Source organism: Passer montanus, unplaced genomic scaffold (assembly GCF_014805655.1).
Source record: "Passer montanus isolate IOZ18808 unplaced genomic scaffold, ASM1480565v1 scaffold1, whole genome shotgun sequence".
Taxonomy (NCBI): domain Eukaryota; kingdom Metazoa; phylum Chordata; class Aves; order Passeriformes; family Passeridae; genus Passer; species Passer montanus.
Window position 1 is genome coordinate 13,271,441 of NW_024356504.1, and position 12,907 is coordinate 13,284,347.

Genomic DNA, 12,907 nt, shown 5'->3' on the forward strand with positions numbered 1-12,907 from the left:
CTGCCTCTGGGCTGCCGCACCATGCCCTGTCCCTGTTGCCTTTTGCCTTCACCCCCCAGCCTCCACGCTAGCTGTCCCACAGGGACCCCGTCGCCTCTGATTTGGGGGGATAGTCCCCAGGGAAGAGCTCATGGAGAGGGGACATCCCTGCTGGGGCCGGGCGAGGCTGACGCTGTCCCGGGCCCGGCCGCTGCCGGCAGAGCTCGCTGCAGGCGCGGCTCATCTGCCGGCGTGTTGAAAGTGCCTGTTGTCCCCCCGCCCCTAGCGCCTGGCCTCCTCGCAAAGGCAGCGCGGGGCAGGTGAGAAGCCTTTATCTGATTTCCTAAGGGCAGAAAAATCCCTTTGATTTTGCCCCGCAGAGGGGAGCGGGGGGTGGGGGTGCCGTCTCGGCGAGCAGGTGCGGCTGGCGCTCAGCAACTCGCCTTATCATGTCAGCTCTGCGTGAGGCTGCAGGGGCCGGGGGGCTGCCACGGCCCCAGCACACCCATGGCAACTGCCCCACTGCCTGGCTCCTGCGGCAAAGCCCGGTGGCGCAGAGGGGGCAAAGGCGGGCTCCTTGCCCTGCCTCTGGATCACAGGAGCTGGGATGGGCTGTATGCCAGGAGTTTGCCCCTATTTCACAGCTTTTCTCACAGCTGCATTAAAATTCTCCTTCAGCAAGGGGAAACTGAGGCACAGAGATGCTGAGACCTGCTGAAGCAGGTGGGGAGTGGTTGCCTGTTCGCTCAACCCTGGTAATTTTCTTGCTGCTTCCCCTTCCACAGCAAGACCCAAAGCACACGTACTTCAGGGGTCAAGGTGACAGTGGTCATGCTAATCCAGGGTGACAGGGATGCCACTGCCACTCTGAAGCAGCCTCTACCATCACAGCTGATCCTTTGTCTCTGCCTTTCCTCGCCTCTCACAGCTCACTCCCCCCCCCGGCTTTTGTGTTATTACAAATTATAAAACAATTTTTTCCTGCCGTCCCGCATTCTTCTGCCTCCTGCAAGAATTTTAATGTATTTATTTTTGCTATCAGGGGAAAGCGCCGTGTTCCTCGGCCACCCCCAGGCAGCCCCGGCCCCACTTGGCCACTGATGGAAATTAATGACGGAGGATGCAGGGGGAGAGCAGACACCCCTGCACCCCTGCACCAGAGAGGTGGGGGGACGGGTGCCCCCCCAGCCAGCCGTGTTTTTCCCAGTGACAAGTCTGCAGAGGACAGAGAGCTCAGCTGTGGGAGGGGTGATAGGACAGAGGGGCTGTGGGGTCCCCAGATGGGCCTGGGGTCCCCAGGAGAAGTTGTTGGTTATGGGCTGGGGAGGGGACAGTTATCGGGTGGCTGGGCCAGGCCAAGAGGTGCTTTGAGGTCCAGTTTTGAGGGTGCTGTGTTGGAGAATTATCTCCTTACAGCAGCATGACTTTGAAGTCCTCTTGAGGAAGAGGAGACCTCCCCAGGACTCCAGCCCACTCTGCCTCTTGTGACAGCATCCCCAGTGATCCCCAGCCTGCTTGTGAGACAAAGCATGCCCTGAGTGGCCCATCCTGCTCCCCCCACTGAACTCCCTGTGCCTCTAGGCTGGTGCCCTGATACTGTGCTGAGCTCTGTCCCTCATTCCCAGCCATGCAGCCCCAAGGGCATGGCTGGGGGTGCCCTGCTCCAACAGCCTTCCTACCCCACAGCCACAAGGCTGGGGGGGGCTCTGGCTGCTGGGAGGGAGCGGACAGGGGAGGAAGTAATGGGCCTTTCCTGCTGTGGGGAAAGCTTGGCGATTTCCAACCCAAACACCCCGGCGCTCAGCGGCCGCATACTTTCCCAGCGTCCCTCCCCTCCTTTATTCCTGAGGACATTGGCAATCAAACCCACGTTGGCCTCATCTCCTGCTCCTGCAGTGAGGTCATCGAGCTGTGTTTGTGACATCCCGGCATTTCCATGGCAGCGCGCTGTGATGTCATAAGCCCAGGTTGCGACCTCACGGCAGGAGGAGAATGATCTTATTAAAACAACATGGTCCCCATCCATGGCTGCTCACAGCTGGGGGACTCCAGTGCGGGGTAGCAGCCAGCAGACAGCCTGTGGCAGCCAGGGGGATGATGAGGATGGTGCCCTCCCTGGTGTTATGTCACCAGTGGGAGATGGTGATGGCACAGGGCATGATCCAGAGCTCAAAGTGGAGGGTGGCCCCCAGGGCTGAGCTCCCAGCTGGTGCAAACACACAAGACACATGGTGCTGAAGTGACAGTGAATTTGGGGACAGCCATGCTAGAACTTGCTCCTCAGGGTTCCCCAGGCCTGGTCACAGTGCTGCCCACCTCTGGGACCAAGTGTCTGGGGCCTTATCGGGGTGCAGAGCCCTTTCATGTCAGGCTGGCGGGCAGCAGGCAGAGCTGATGAGGACCTGTCCCCAGATGACAGCAGCCCGGTGCTGACAGCGACTGCAGGGCCCATTCTTAAATTAGACAAGTCCCCCTCCCCCTGGCCAGCACTCCTGGCCCTGCCCCATGCTGGACATAGCCTGGGACATCACGGCCCACAGCACTTTGTGTGGCCAGCATGACCTGCACACACTTGTGCACACACCTGTGAGCACACACCAGGGAGGGCTGCTCATCCCTTGGGCACTGACAGGTGGAGATGGATGGATGGATGGATGGATGGATGGATGGATGGATGGATGGCTGGATGGATGGGTCTGTAGCTCTCTGGATGGACAGGTAAAGGGGGTGGATGGGAAGAGTAATGTATGCATTTGTTGATGGATGGATGGATGAGTACAGACAGCTCAGGAGATGGATAGAGAAATGGCTGTGAGAAAGCTACTTGCGGGTGTGGATGGATGGATGGATGGATGGATGGATGGATGGATGGATGGACAGGAGAAGGGATGGCCCTAGCAGCACTGTTTAGTGAGCCCGTGTAACTCTGGACGTTCTTCCAAACAACCTAAGTTTCACACAGCATCTGTCCTGGGAGAGAAGGGAACATCCACGTCCCAAGGGGGAAAATTTGCCATTCTCACTGCAGAACAATTTGAGGGCCCGACCTTGTGCTGCTGCAGCAGTGCGCCCTCGCTGCTAGCACAGAATCCACTGGCCAAAGGGGAAACTGAGGCCAAGGAAACCGGCTTGCAGAGCAACAAATCTGAAACCACCCCTCTTCAGGGAGGCACGGGTCTGTGGCCAGTCCCACTCGTTCCAGCTCCCCACACGTCCATCTGTCCATCCATGGGAAGGACACGCATATCTGGGCTGCAAGCGACGCCGCTGTCCTTGGGCCCCGCGGGCTGTAAACATGATGTCATGTGGCAGCACACACAGCCCGCTCTGTGCACGGGTCCCCGAATGGGCTCCACAGCTTCTGCGTGGGAGGCATCGACCATGGCCCACAGCCAAGGGAACTGCAGTCAGGAGATAAAATCAGGTTTGCTTTAGGCTGGAGCAAACAGCCTTTTGCAGGAGGAGTAAGGGACAGGGAGAGCAGATGGAAAAGAGGAGACACCTCCCCGTCTTGGAGAGTTTGGCAGGGAGCAGGGGTGATGTGGGAAACTCCAGGAAAGCCCGGCACTGGTCTCGGGTCGGCTCCCTTTGCTCCTACTTGACTTAGAATAACTCCATAGGCACTTGAAGTCACTAATCAGCCAGGACCACTTGAGAGCAGCCTGGGGCTGCCTCCCGTCTCCTGTGATAACAGCATGCCAGCCCCGGTTCTCTCCGGCATCCCACTCTCACGTCCTCGGGGGAAGGCGCTGTCCCACCAGGGTCCCGTGGGGCACAAAGCAGGGGGAGCCTGGATCAGAGCCTTCTGCCAGGTGCTGAGCCCTCCATGGTGGGCATGGGGGACACACCATCATGCTGGTTGATTTGCCTCTTGTTTCAAAAGCTTTGTGCTGTCCCCAGGCCTCTGCCCAGGTCTGAGGGGTCAGACAGAGGGAAAGGAGGGGAAGGGGACCTTTGGGAGAGGGCCAAGAGGGTCCCACTTGAACTCTTTGTGTCGGAAAAGAGCAGCTGTCTCCAGACCTGGGATCTGTCCACATTCCTCTTGATCTCCCCATGTCCCCCTTTGCAGCCCCACTGCCCCCAGCACGGCTCATGACTCAGGCAGTGACAGTGTGGTGACACACAGTTGATGTAACAGACTGACTCCAGTTCAGTGCTCTGGGCTGTTTACAGTCCTGGGGACCCAGGATCAGCCTTCTCACAGCCTGGGCTTTCCTGGGGATGAGTCAAGGGATGCCCTCCCCTGGGACATCCCACTTCCTCCCCCCATCTGTGGGAGAGCAAATCGGGGTCAGTGGATGCAGCTCTGGGAAAGATTTCCAGCTCCTGGGTGACACTGCACAGGAGGGGTCCCTCCCTCTGAGGAGGCACAGCAGCCAGGGCCCTCCATAAGCAGCGTGTGGTGGGTGGTTGAGGGGCAGGGGGTCCCACAGTGCCTGTGTCTGCACCCACAGGTCCTGCCGCTGAGATGAGATCGGACCTGACCATGGCTCTGTGGGATGAGTACAGTCACGGCATCCCTGGGGCAAAGTGACACACAGGATGTGACCTGCCACCCCCAGCTCCACATCCCCACGGCCGAACACAGCATTTGCCCTCCCGCCTCTGCTGCGCTTGTGGCCAAGCCGGGCCGGGCCCGCACCGCGGGACCTCCCGAGAGCTGGCGCTGTCCCGGCCCCAGGCGGCACCCGCCGGCCGCGGGTGGGTCACGGCCCAGCCTGTTCCCTTCGGCATCCCCGCCGGGCGACCCTGAGAGGGGCTGATCCACCCAACCCTCCCGGCCCCCCACAGCACGGCCTGCCCCCAGCCCGGGCAGTGGTCCCGCGGAGCCCCGGCCGGTGCCGCCGCCGCTCCCGCCGTCCGAGGACGGGGAGCACAGCCTAGCGGCAGCAGCGGGAAGCAGCCGGGATAACCGTGCCCCGCTCCGCGTCCCGAGCAGGTGGCGGGGCACCGGGAGCGGCCCGGGGAGTGGCTGCGGTGGTACAGCTTGCCCTCCCACAAGGCCGAGTGCCAGGTCCTGAACACAGGTCCGGGCGACCCTAGGACGGGTCTTGTCTGTGGATGGATGGATGGATGGATGGATGGATGGATGGATGGATGGATGGATGGAGAGCTGCCCTGTGGAGAAGGAGTCAGGGGCACTGGTGGATCAAAAACAGTAAATCAGCCGACAATGTGCACTTGCAGATCACGTCTGAGACTGGAAAATAAGAAGCATGCCCAGCAGGGCAGGGAAGGTGGATGCTCCTGCTCCACTCCACGCTTGTGAGATCCCACCTGAAGTAGAGCAGCTGTGGGGTCCTCAGTGAGAGAGACATGAACCTGTTGGAGCAGGTTCAGACGAGCCAGACAAGGCTACAAAATGATCGGGGGGCTGGAGCGCCTCTCCCGTGAAGACAGGCTGAGAGATTTTTGTTGTTCAACCTGGAGAAGGCTCGGGAACCTCTAACTGTAACCTTTCAATATATAAACGGGCTTATAAGAAAGATGGAGAGAGACCTTTTACTAGGAACTGTAGTTTTCACTCTTTTTGCAAGAGGCAATTGTTCTAAACTGTGAGAGCTTACAGGGTTCCACTGCCCGGCAAGGGGAAGCACAGTTACAGCAGGCTGGGAGAGGCCGAGGCATCCCCTGCCAGGGGGAGTGAGAGCTACAGGGTCTCGGTTTCCCAGGCTGGGAAGCTCACAGAAGTCCTCGGGTGGGGACTCTCCTGCTGCACGGGCTCTGCACCCGGCCGGGGCAGGGCAAGCGACAGAGCTGTGAGCAGCCATGAGGTGGCAGCAGGCGCTCGCTCTTGGCTGTCCCAGCCTGGGGTGCCTCAGGGGTGTCTACAGGCACGGGGGTGCCCTGCACGCCAGTCCCCGCCCCGCTGGCAGGGAGCACACGGAGCGCCAGCCTGGAGCCCAGCGCGGGACACTCCGGTACCGTGGTGAGACAGGACCGAGGGCACGAACAGCCACTCACGGGGCGCTCAGATACCTGCCCAGCCTCACACAGCCTCCCTGGCCAGGACCTTGTACCCAGTGCCCGATAAGGGCGGTTAATGATCAGCACTGCTGTCCCGGAGACGTGGTGCCGGACACCCCTGAGTGACACCTGGACAGGGTACTGCCTGTCCTCCTGTCCCAGGCGGGCCAGAGCAGACACGTCCCGCATGCGTGGTCCCAGACACCCCAGCAGGGTCCTGCTCATGGGCTGGACAGCTCGGCACGCACCAGCTTGAGGCAGGAGCTGGCGCTGTTCTCTCGCTGGCATGAAAACACACCAAACCTCCCTCCAGTTTGTTGCCAGCAGCCACAGCGGGCTTACCAAGGTCTCCCCAATTGTGCTCCTGGCTGGCAGTGCCTGGAGGAATTGCTGAGAGTCTGGGACAGTTTGGAACCAGCTCCCCGCAGCACTGCTGGGGGACAAGGCAGACACAGGGGGGTGACAGGCAGGGAACAGAAGCAGGGCAGGAGGGCTCAGTCCAGGGAGGGAAGCAGACCTAAAGAGCAGCGCAGTGGTGAACCTGGAGCTGGTGCAGGGAGTGCAGGGTCTGGGATGTGATACCCAGTGCCAGAGTCAATGCTGGCAATGCCAATGCTGGCACATGTTGTGCCCTGGCTGGTGCTGTGCCCAGCTCTCGTGCCGTGCCTGGTGTGCAATGCCCAGGATACGGCACCTGGTGCCACAGGCTCCATCGTGCCAGGGGGCTGTACCTGCCGTGCCACGCCAGAGCTGGCTGCCAGCTGCCTTGTGCATCGTTCCACCACGCACAGCACACGGCACTGGGTACCGCTGGGGCCATTTCCAGCACCCAGCCCCCGGTGCCTGCTCTGTCCAGTGTTCGGTGTACGGCTCGTGGCACCCAGCGTGCTGTACCGAGTACGTGGCACGCTGCAGCCGGTCCCCACGGCCCGGTAGAAGGTGTGCCGCACGGCACGCACTGCCCCGTGCCCGGTCCCCGCTGGGCAGCAGCCGGTACCCCGCATCCAGAGCGCAGCAGCCGGGACCAATTCCCGTTGCGCAACGCGGCGGGTGCGCGATTCTCCGCTCCCGGTGCGCGGCACCCAGCGCGCGATGCTCAGTCCCCGGTGCCGGTGCCGGTGCCCGGTCGCCGCCCCCGCGCCGCCCCCCGCGCCGCCCCCGGTGCCGGGACCGCCGCGCAGGACCGGGGGCTCGGCGGCAGCGGCGGCGGGGCCGGCGCGCCTGAAGGGACCGGAGGAGCTACCGGGGCCGGGGCTGCTCCGTACTTTCGTCTGGCTGTTCCTGCGGGGCTACCTGCTGCACACGCACCGGCTGCAGGTGCGCCGGGGCAGCCCGGCCCGGGGCTGCGGGCGTGCGGGGGTCGGGCTGCGTGGGGGCCTGGCGACCCTGCACGGGGCGTAGGGGAGGAGGAGGAGGGTTAGCAGGGGTGCGTGGCATGGAGGGGCTGCAGGGGGGCTGCGGGGAGGGTGCTGTACCCGGAGGGGCTTTGCAAGGGAGGGAGTGGGTGCGGGCTGGGGACAAGGGGAGGTGGGCTCCAGGGAGGGGGTTTGCTGCCGACAGGTGACGGCAGGGAGTGAGCGGGGGCGGCAGGGCAGGGAGCAGAGGGGCTGGGCGGTGGGGGACACCCGGCGCCGTAGGGTGATGCTGGGGCCAGCAGGCAGAGAGGGGCAGCAGAATCGAGTGACCTCGGGAGGGTCCAGCCTGCCCAGGGCTGCTCCAGCATCCCCGAGCCGGTCAGGCAGCTGAGGGCAGTGGTTCGGGGGCATCTCACAGGGTCCGGGCATCCCTGGGCTCCCGGCTGTAACAGCTGGAGGGAGCAGCGGTTTTGGGTGCAGGTGACTGGGCAGGTTTTTGGGCAGATGATACCAAGACAGGGGAGGGGTAGGCAGAGGTATTTGTTTTCTTCTGTCAACACTTCCTCATACGTCGGATGAAGCAAGCAATGGGCTTGGCTGGCTGCAAGCCAGGCGGCATCTTCCAGCGCCCTGGAGCTCTGACCAGCCCGAGAAGCGTGCGGGATCAGGCCTCCCTGGCATCTCAGAGCACCAGGCACTGCTGGCTGGAGAAGGGGTTGTCACAGGACAGTGGGATTTCAGGGTGTAGGCACTGGAGCTCCCTCTGGCTCCCTCCTGCCCTTGGGACACAGCCTGGCTTTGCAGAAAGATGCCCTCATGCTCTGGAGGTGCCTTTCCCCAGGTCCAGGCAGCTCTAGCTCCTCACAGCCCAGCTCTCCAAGGCCTGCTGTGTGCCAGGTCCTGGCTGCCAGCAGATGCTGGTGGGCAGGCTTCAAGCCGGGGCACAGCTGCCCCGTGCCCACGAGCTGCCTGCAGTACCGGGGCGGCCGTCCCTCCCCCTCCTCCTGCCACCATGCACGAGGAACGTCTCCCCGTGGTGACGAATCCAGCTGAATCCAGGCGCAGGCTGCGATGCAGACAGTCACCAAGGGAGATTGTACCACGTGCATCCCCGCAGCCACGGGGAATGGGGACCAGGGCTTGCCTGCTAAGTCCCCTGCATGCCCCCCATGCTTGGCCATGCTCTGCAGGGGCTCTGGCAGTGCCTGGGTGGGATGGAAAGTGGCCTTTGGACATGGCCCTGCTCAGATCCACTTGCAAAGGGCTGCCCCCAAGGGATGCACTTGGAGGTCACGGTGCTCCCGGCCAGGGAAGCAGGCGTGGCACCTGTGGCTGCAAACAAGGAGAGGGGACCTGCAGCCAACAGGGCCCAGAGCAGGGCTGATGTTGGTAAACATCCCCTAGCTGGCTTGTGATCCTGTGGCCCTGGGGCCATGCCCTGGAGGTGACAGCCTGTTTTGAGAGCAGCCCAGTCATGCCCTAGCCTGGTGCTGCCTTCCCACTGCTGATCATTAACCACCCTTACTGGGTGGTGAGTTCAAGGACCCACTCAATGACTGTTGTCCCCAGGTTAAGCAGAGATGGGGCCATGCTGGAAGCAGCAGGACTTAGTCCTGGTGGTGGTTGCTGCAATGGTCCTGCATCTCAGCACACTCCTGTGCTTGGCACTTGTCTCTGTCCCTGCTGTCCCTGCTGTCCCTTCTTGGTCTTCCTTCCCCAAAAGACCCACCAGGCTGTTTCTGCATCTCTGGGGTGGGTGAAGGATGTGCCAGTCTGTGCTGAGGGGTTAGCGCCTGGTGTACTTGGTGCTGGGAGAGGAAATGAGCCCAGAGACACCAGCCCAGGCCATCTGCAGAGCACTTCAAGGATGCTGCCAGCTTGGGGGTGCCAGGGGCAGGTGCTTGAGCTGAGGTGATGCTGAGGGGTCCATGGGATGGGTGCAGATAGACACATTCAGGGCAGTGTTGGGGCAGGGAGGATCTGACCCAGCTCGTCCCATTGACCTTGCTATACTTTGTGCATCACAGGTGATATCCCGACGCCTTTATGGACCTATCTGGAAGTCAACCTTCGGACATTATAGGAACATCAACATCGGGAGCCCAGTGGTGCTGGAGCAGCTGCTGCGGCAGGAGGGCAAGTACCCGATGCGGAGCGACATGGCGCTGTGGAAGGAGCACCGGGACACCCGGCGCCTGCCCTACGGACCCTTCACCGAGTGAGTCCTGCCCTGGCTCTGCTCCCTGGGCCAGCATGCATCTCCTGCCCCTTCCTCACCTCTAGGGCCCAGGTGGCAGTTTGCATTACTCCCACTCCTGCGAGCTGCCTGTCCCCACCAAGGGCATGGCCACGGTGGGTGGAATGACCCCTGGGATGGTTCCAGCCCGGGGTGGGGAGTGCACGCACAGGGATTGGGGAACTGCTGCCAGCCACTGCCCCCTGCCCGTCCACGTCCCCAGCGCTGAGCCTCGCCCCCATCCAGGGAGGGGGAGCGCTGGTACCGCCTGCGCCAGGTCCTCAACAAGCGGCTGCTGAAGCCCTCGGAGGCGCTGCTGTACGCGGACGCCATCGGGGAGGTGGTGTCAGACCTGATGGTGCGCCTGCGGGAGGAGCGGAGCCGCAGCCCCTCGGGGGTGCTGGTGGGGGACGTGGCCAACCTGCTCTACCGCTTTGCCCTGGAAGGTAGGGGTGTCCTTTCCCTCACCCCTGCCCTGTCCCACCGTCCCCATTCCTCCAGAGGTTTGGATGCTGTTTGTCCCCCACAGGCATCTCTTATATCCTCTTCGAGACCCGCATCGGGTGCCTCAAGCAGCAGGTCCCTGCTGAGACCCAGCGCTTCATTGACTCCATCAACCTCATGTTCAAGAACTCCATTTTTGCCACCGTCCTGCCCCGATGGAGCCGCAAGGTGCTGCCCTTCTGGGACCGTTACCTGGACAGCTGGGACACCATCTTCGCCTTTGGTGAGCGGTGACGATGGGGGTCTAGTGTGGTGGCACTGAACTCCCTAAGGACCCTCAAAAGTGGGGCAGTCCCTGGCCAAATGTCTTTTTGGCAGCCCTTGCTCTGTCAGCTCTGGTTCCTACTCTCTGTCCCTGCAGGCAAGACACTGATTGACCGAAAGATGGAGGAGCTGGAGGGGCAGGTGGAGCGTGGCAAGGAGGTGTCCGGCTACCTGAGCTACCTGCTGGCCAGTGGCACACTCAGCCTGGATGAGGTCTATGGCAGCGTGGCCGAGTTGCTGCTGGCCGGTGTGGACACGGTGAGAGCCAGGCAGCTGCTGTCAGGGGATCCCTGCTGTGCTCCGTGCCCAGGGGAACCCATGGGGCCATGCTTCACCCACCCTTGCGAGCTCTAGCCCAGTTGGGGCTGATGCCCCATGGAGGGAAACCCTCAGGGATTGGTCAGTACAGACCCTGTCCTCTGCTCTGCTTCGTATCCTGCTCCCTGCCTCCCTCTCCCCTGTGCTTGCTGCCCCTCACCCCTGACTTTCTGCATACCAGAGCAGGGGCTCTCTGGTGCCGTACTGATGCTGTGCTTGGCACAAGGCTGCTCAGGTACTGGCCCCAATTCCTTCACTCCCCCTGGTGCTCCACTCCCCAGACCTCCAACACGCTGTCCTGGGCTTTGTACCACCTCTCCCGGGACCCAGGCATCCAGGAGACCCTGTACCAGGAGCTGAAAGCTGTTGTGCCTGCTGACCGGTTTCCTGCTGCTGAGGATATCCCCAAGTTGCCGATGCTTCGGGCCATTATCAAGGAGACCCTGAGGTACATCCCAGCCGTGTCCCCTGCCCTGAGGTCCTGGTCACCAGCCCCTTCTCCAGGGGGATGCACCAACCAGGCAGGATGCAAGGCTGGATTTCAGTCCCTCTGGACTGCAAATATCCACCTGCCCCACTGGGGAGCTGCTGAGCCTTGTCCTGCCTGCATCTCACTCTCTCATGGCTCTCCAGATGAGTCCTGCTCCCCCACTAACTCTCCCCATATCCCAGAGTCTACCCTGTGGTGCCCACCAACGCCAGAGTCTTCTACGAGAAGGACATTGTCATCGGAGACTACCTCTTCCCCAAGAATGTGAGTGGGGGCCGTGCTGTGGGGACCCGCAGTGCGCTCCGTGGGGCCAGGCGGGGTCGTTAAACCCCAGTTCCCGCCCCGCAGACCCTCTTTGTCCTGGCGCACTACGCGATGTCCCATGACGAGACCTACTTCCCCGAGCCCGAGCGGTTCCTGCCCCAGCGCTGGCTCCGGGGACACGGCTCCCCTCACCACCCCTTCAGCTCCATCCCCTTCGGCTACGGGGTTCGCGCGTGTGTCGGGCGCCGCATCGCTGAGCTGGAGATGCACCTGGCCCTTGCCAGGGTAAGTAGGGATCCCTCCTCTTCGGGTATCTTGCCATGAGCTGGGATGGGCGTCCCAGGGAGTCCCCAAGGCACTGCCAACCCTGCTTCTCCCCACAGATGATCCAGGCATTTGAGGTGCGGCCGGACCCCCGTGGCGTAGAAGTGACATCTGTGTCCCGCATCGTCCTGGTGGCTGACAAGCCCATCAACCTGGAATTCATCGCCCGCCCGGGAGCCCCCTGACTGCACGTCCACCCCCACCCTGGGTGCCAGAAGGAGATCCCCCTTACTGCCCCACAAGGAGGACAGGAAGGCAAACCCCTTCCCTGGCCTGCTTGGGTCAGGGGGCTCACAGCCCCACAGTGGGAAAGGTGGGGGGGGATGAGAGACTGCTCCCAAATCACCCTTGGGCCACTAGTAGCCCCCTGCCCAAAACAGCAGGAGGCTTGGGGAACTGCTGTGCCTTTGACACACTGCAGGCGGGTTGTGTTCCCTCCATCCCGTGCCCAGCAGGGCTGCATCAGGAGCCTGGGAGCTCTTTTGGGGCTGGGGGAAAGCAGGGAGGGGGCTTGCAGCCATTCGGTGTCTCCATCGTCCTGTCCTTGTGTAGCTGCGCGTGGATCTGTGCCTGGAGCCAGGACATCTGGGTCCTCTCTGAACAGCTGACCTTGGCCTCAGAAACTTCTCTGTGCCTCACTTTTCCCCTTGCCCCCAGGGGAGGGTTGAGTGCTGGTGGTGTTTGGGATTTGCGCCTTTCCCAAGGGACAGAGCCAGCCCTGGTCCTGGGAAAGCACAACAATAACACATTCCTCATGATGGGAGGAGGTCTGTCACCACCCAGCATTGGTATTGCATCCCCTGGCAGAGCCAGCTGGCTCAGGAGGGGTGTTTAGATCCTGGGACTTCCCACTGTCGGCCTTATTGCACTGAGATGCTGATACGGGGTCACTGATAAGGGGAATGGCAGGGCTCACTGCAGACAAAGCAGGAAGAGAAAGATCAGCTCAGCATCCCCTACCCCCAAGCCAGGACCATTGCAAGGCTCACAGCTGGTAGCAGCCACAGGCAGGGGATGCATTGCCATTTGCCCAGAGTCCTTGAGGGATGGGGCATGGGACATTTTTAACAGTGAACCCCTCATACTTTCCTTCTTCTTGGACTGAGGGAAGCAGCAGGCAGAAACCTTTCTGGTTCCAAAGCTTCTGTCCCTCAGTGTGTCCCCGAAGGGACCTGCACATCACCTAGGTGATTAAGACTGCATGTC

The 12,907-nt window shown here is 62.0% G+C and overlaps 1 protein-coding gene across 1 annotated transcript; it reads left to right on the forward strand.

Moving 5' to 3' along the window:
• Window positions 1-7,060: 7,060 nt before the first annotated feature.
• LOC120496874 (sterol 26-hydroxylase, mitochondrial) lies at window positions 7,061-12,328 on the forward strand. Its single transcript, XM_039697694.1, has 9 exons — window positions 7,061-7,263; window positions 9,329-9,519; window positions 9,784-9,983; window positions 10,067-10,264; window positions 10,403-10,563; window positions 10,905-11,071; window positions 11,296-11,377; window positions 11,462-11,662; window positions 11,761-12,328. The coding sequence occupies exons 2-9, from the start codon at window positions 9,449-9,451 to the stop codon at window positions 11,884-11,886; spliced, it is 1,206 nt and encodes a 401-aa protein (XP_039553628.1). The 5' UTR covers window positions 7,061-7,263; window positions 9,329-9,448; the 3' UTR covers window positions 11,887-12,328.
• Window positions 12,329-12,907: the final 579 nt, after the last annotated feature.

Bases quoted from the DNA above. Each gene is read 5' to 3' on its own strand.
- LOC120496874 (XM_039697694.1), top strand. From the start codon at position 9,449: ATGCGGAGCGACATGGCGCTGTGGAAGGAGCACCGGGACACCCGGCGC. The intron at 10,265-10,402 runs GTGAGCGGTGAC...CTGTCCCTGCAG, and splicing joins GGACACCATCTTCGCCTTTG to GCAAGACACTGATTGACCGA. The intron at 11,378-11,461 runs GTGAGTGGGGGC...CCCGCCCCGCAG, and splicing joins ACTACCTCTTCCCCAAGAAT to ACCCTCTTTGTCCTGGCGCA.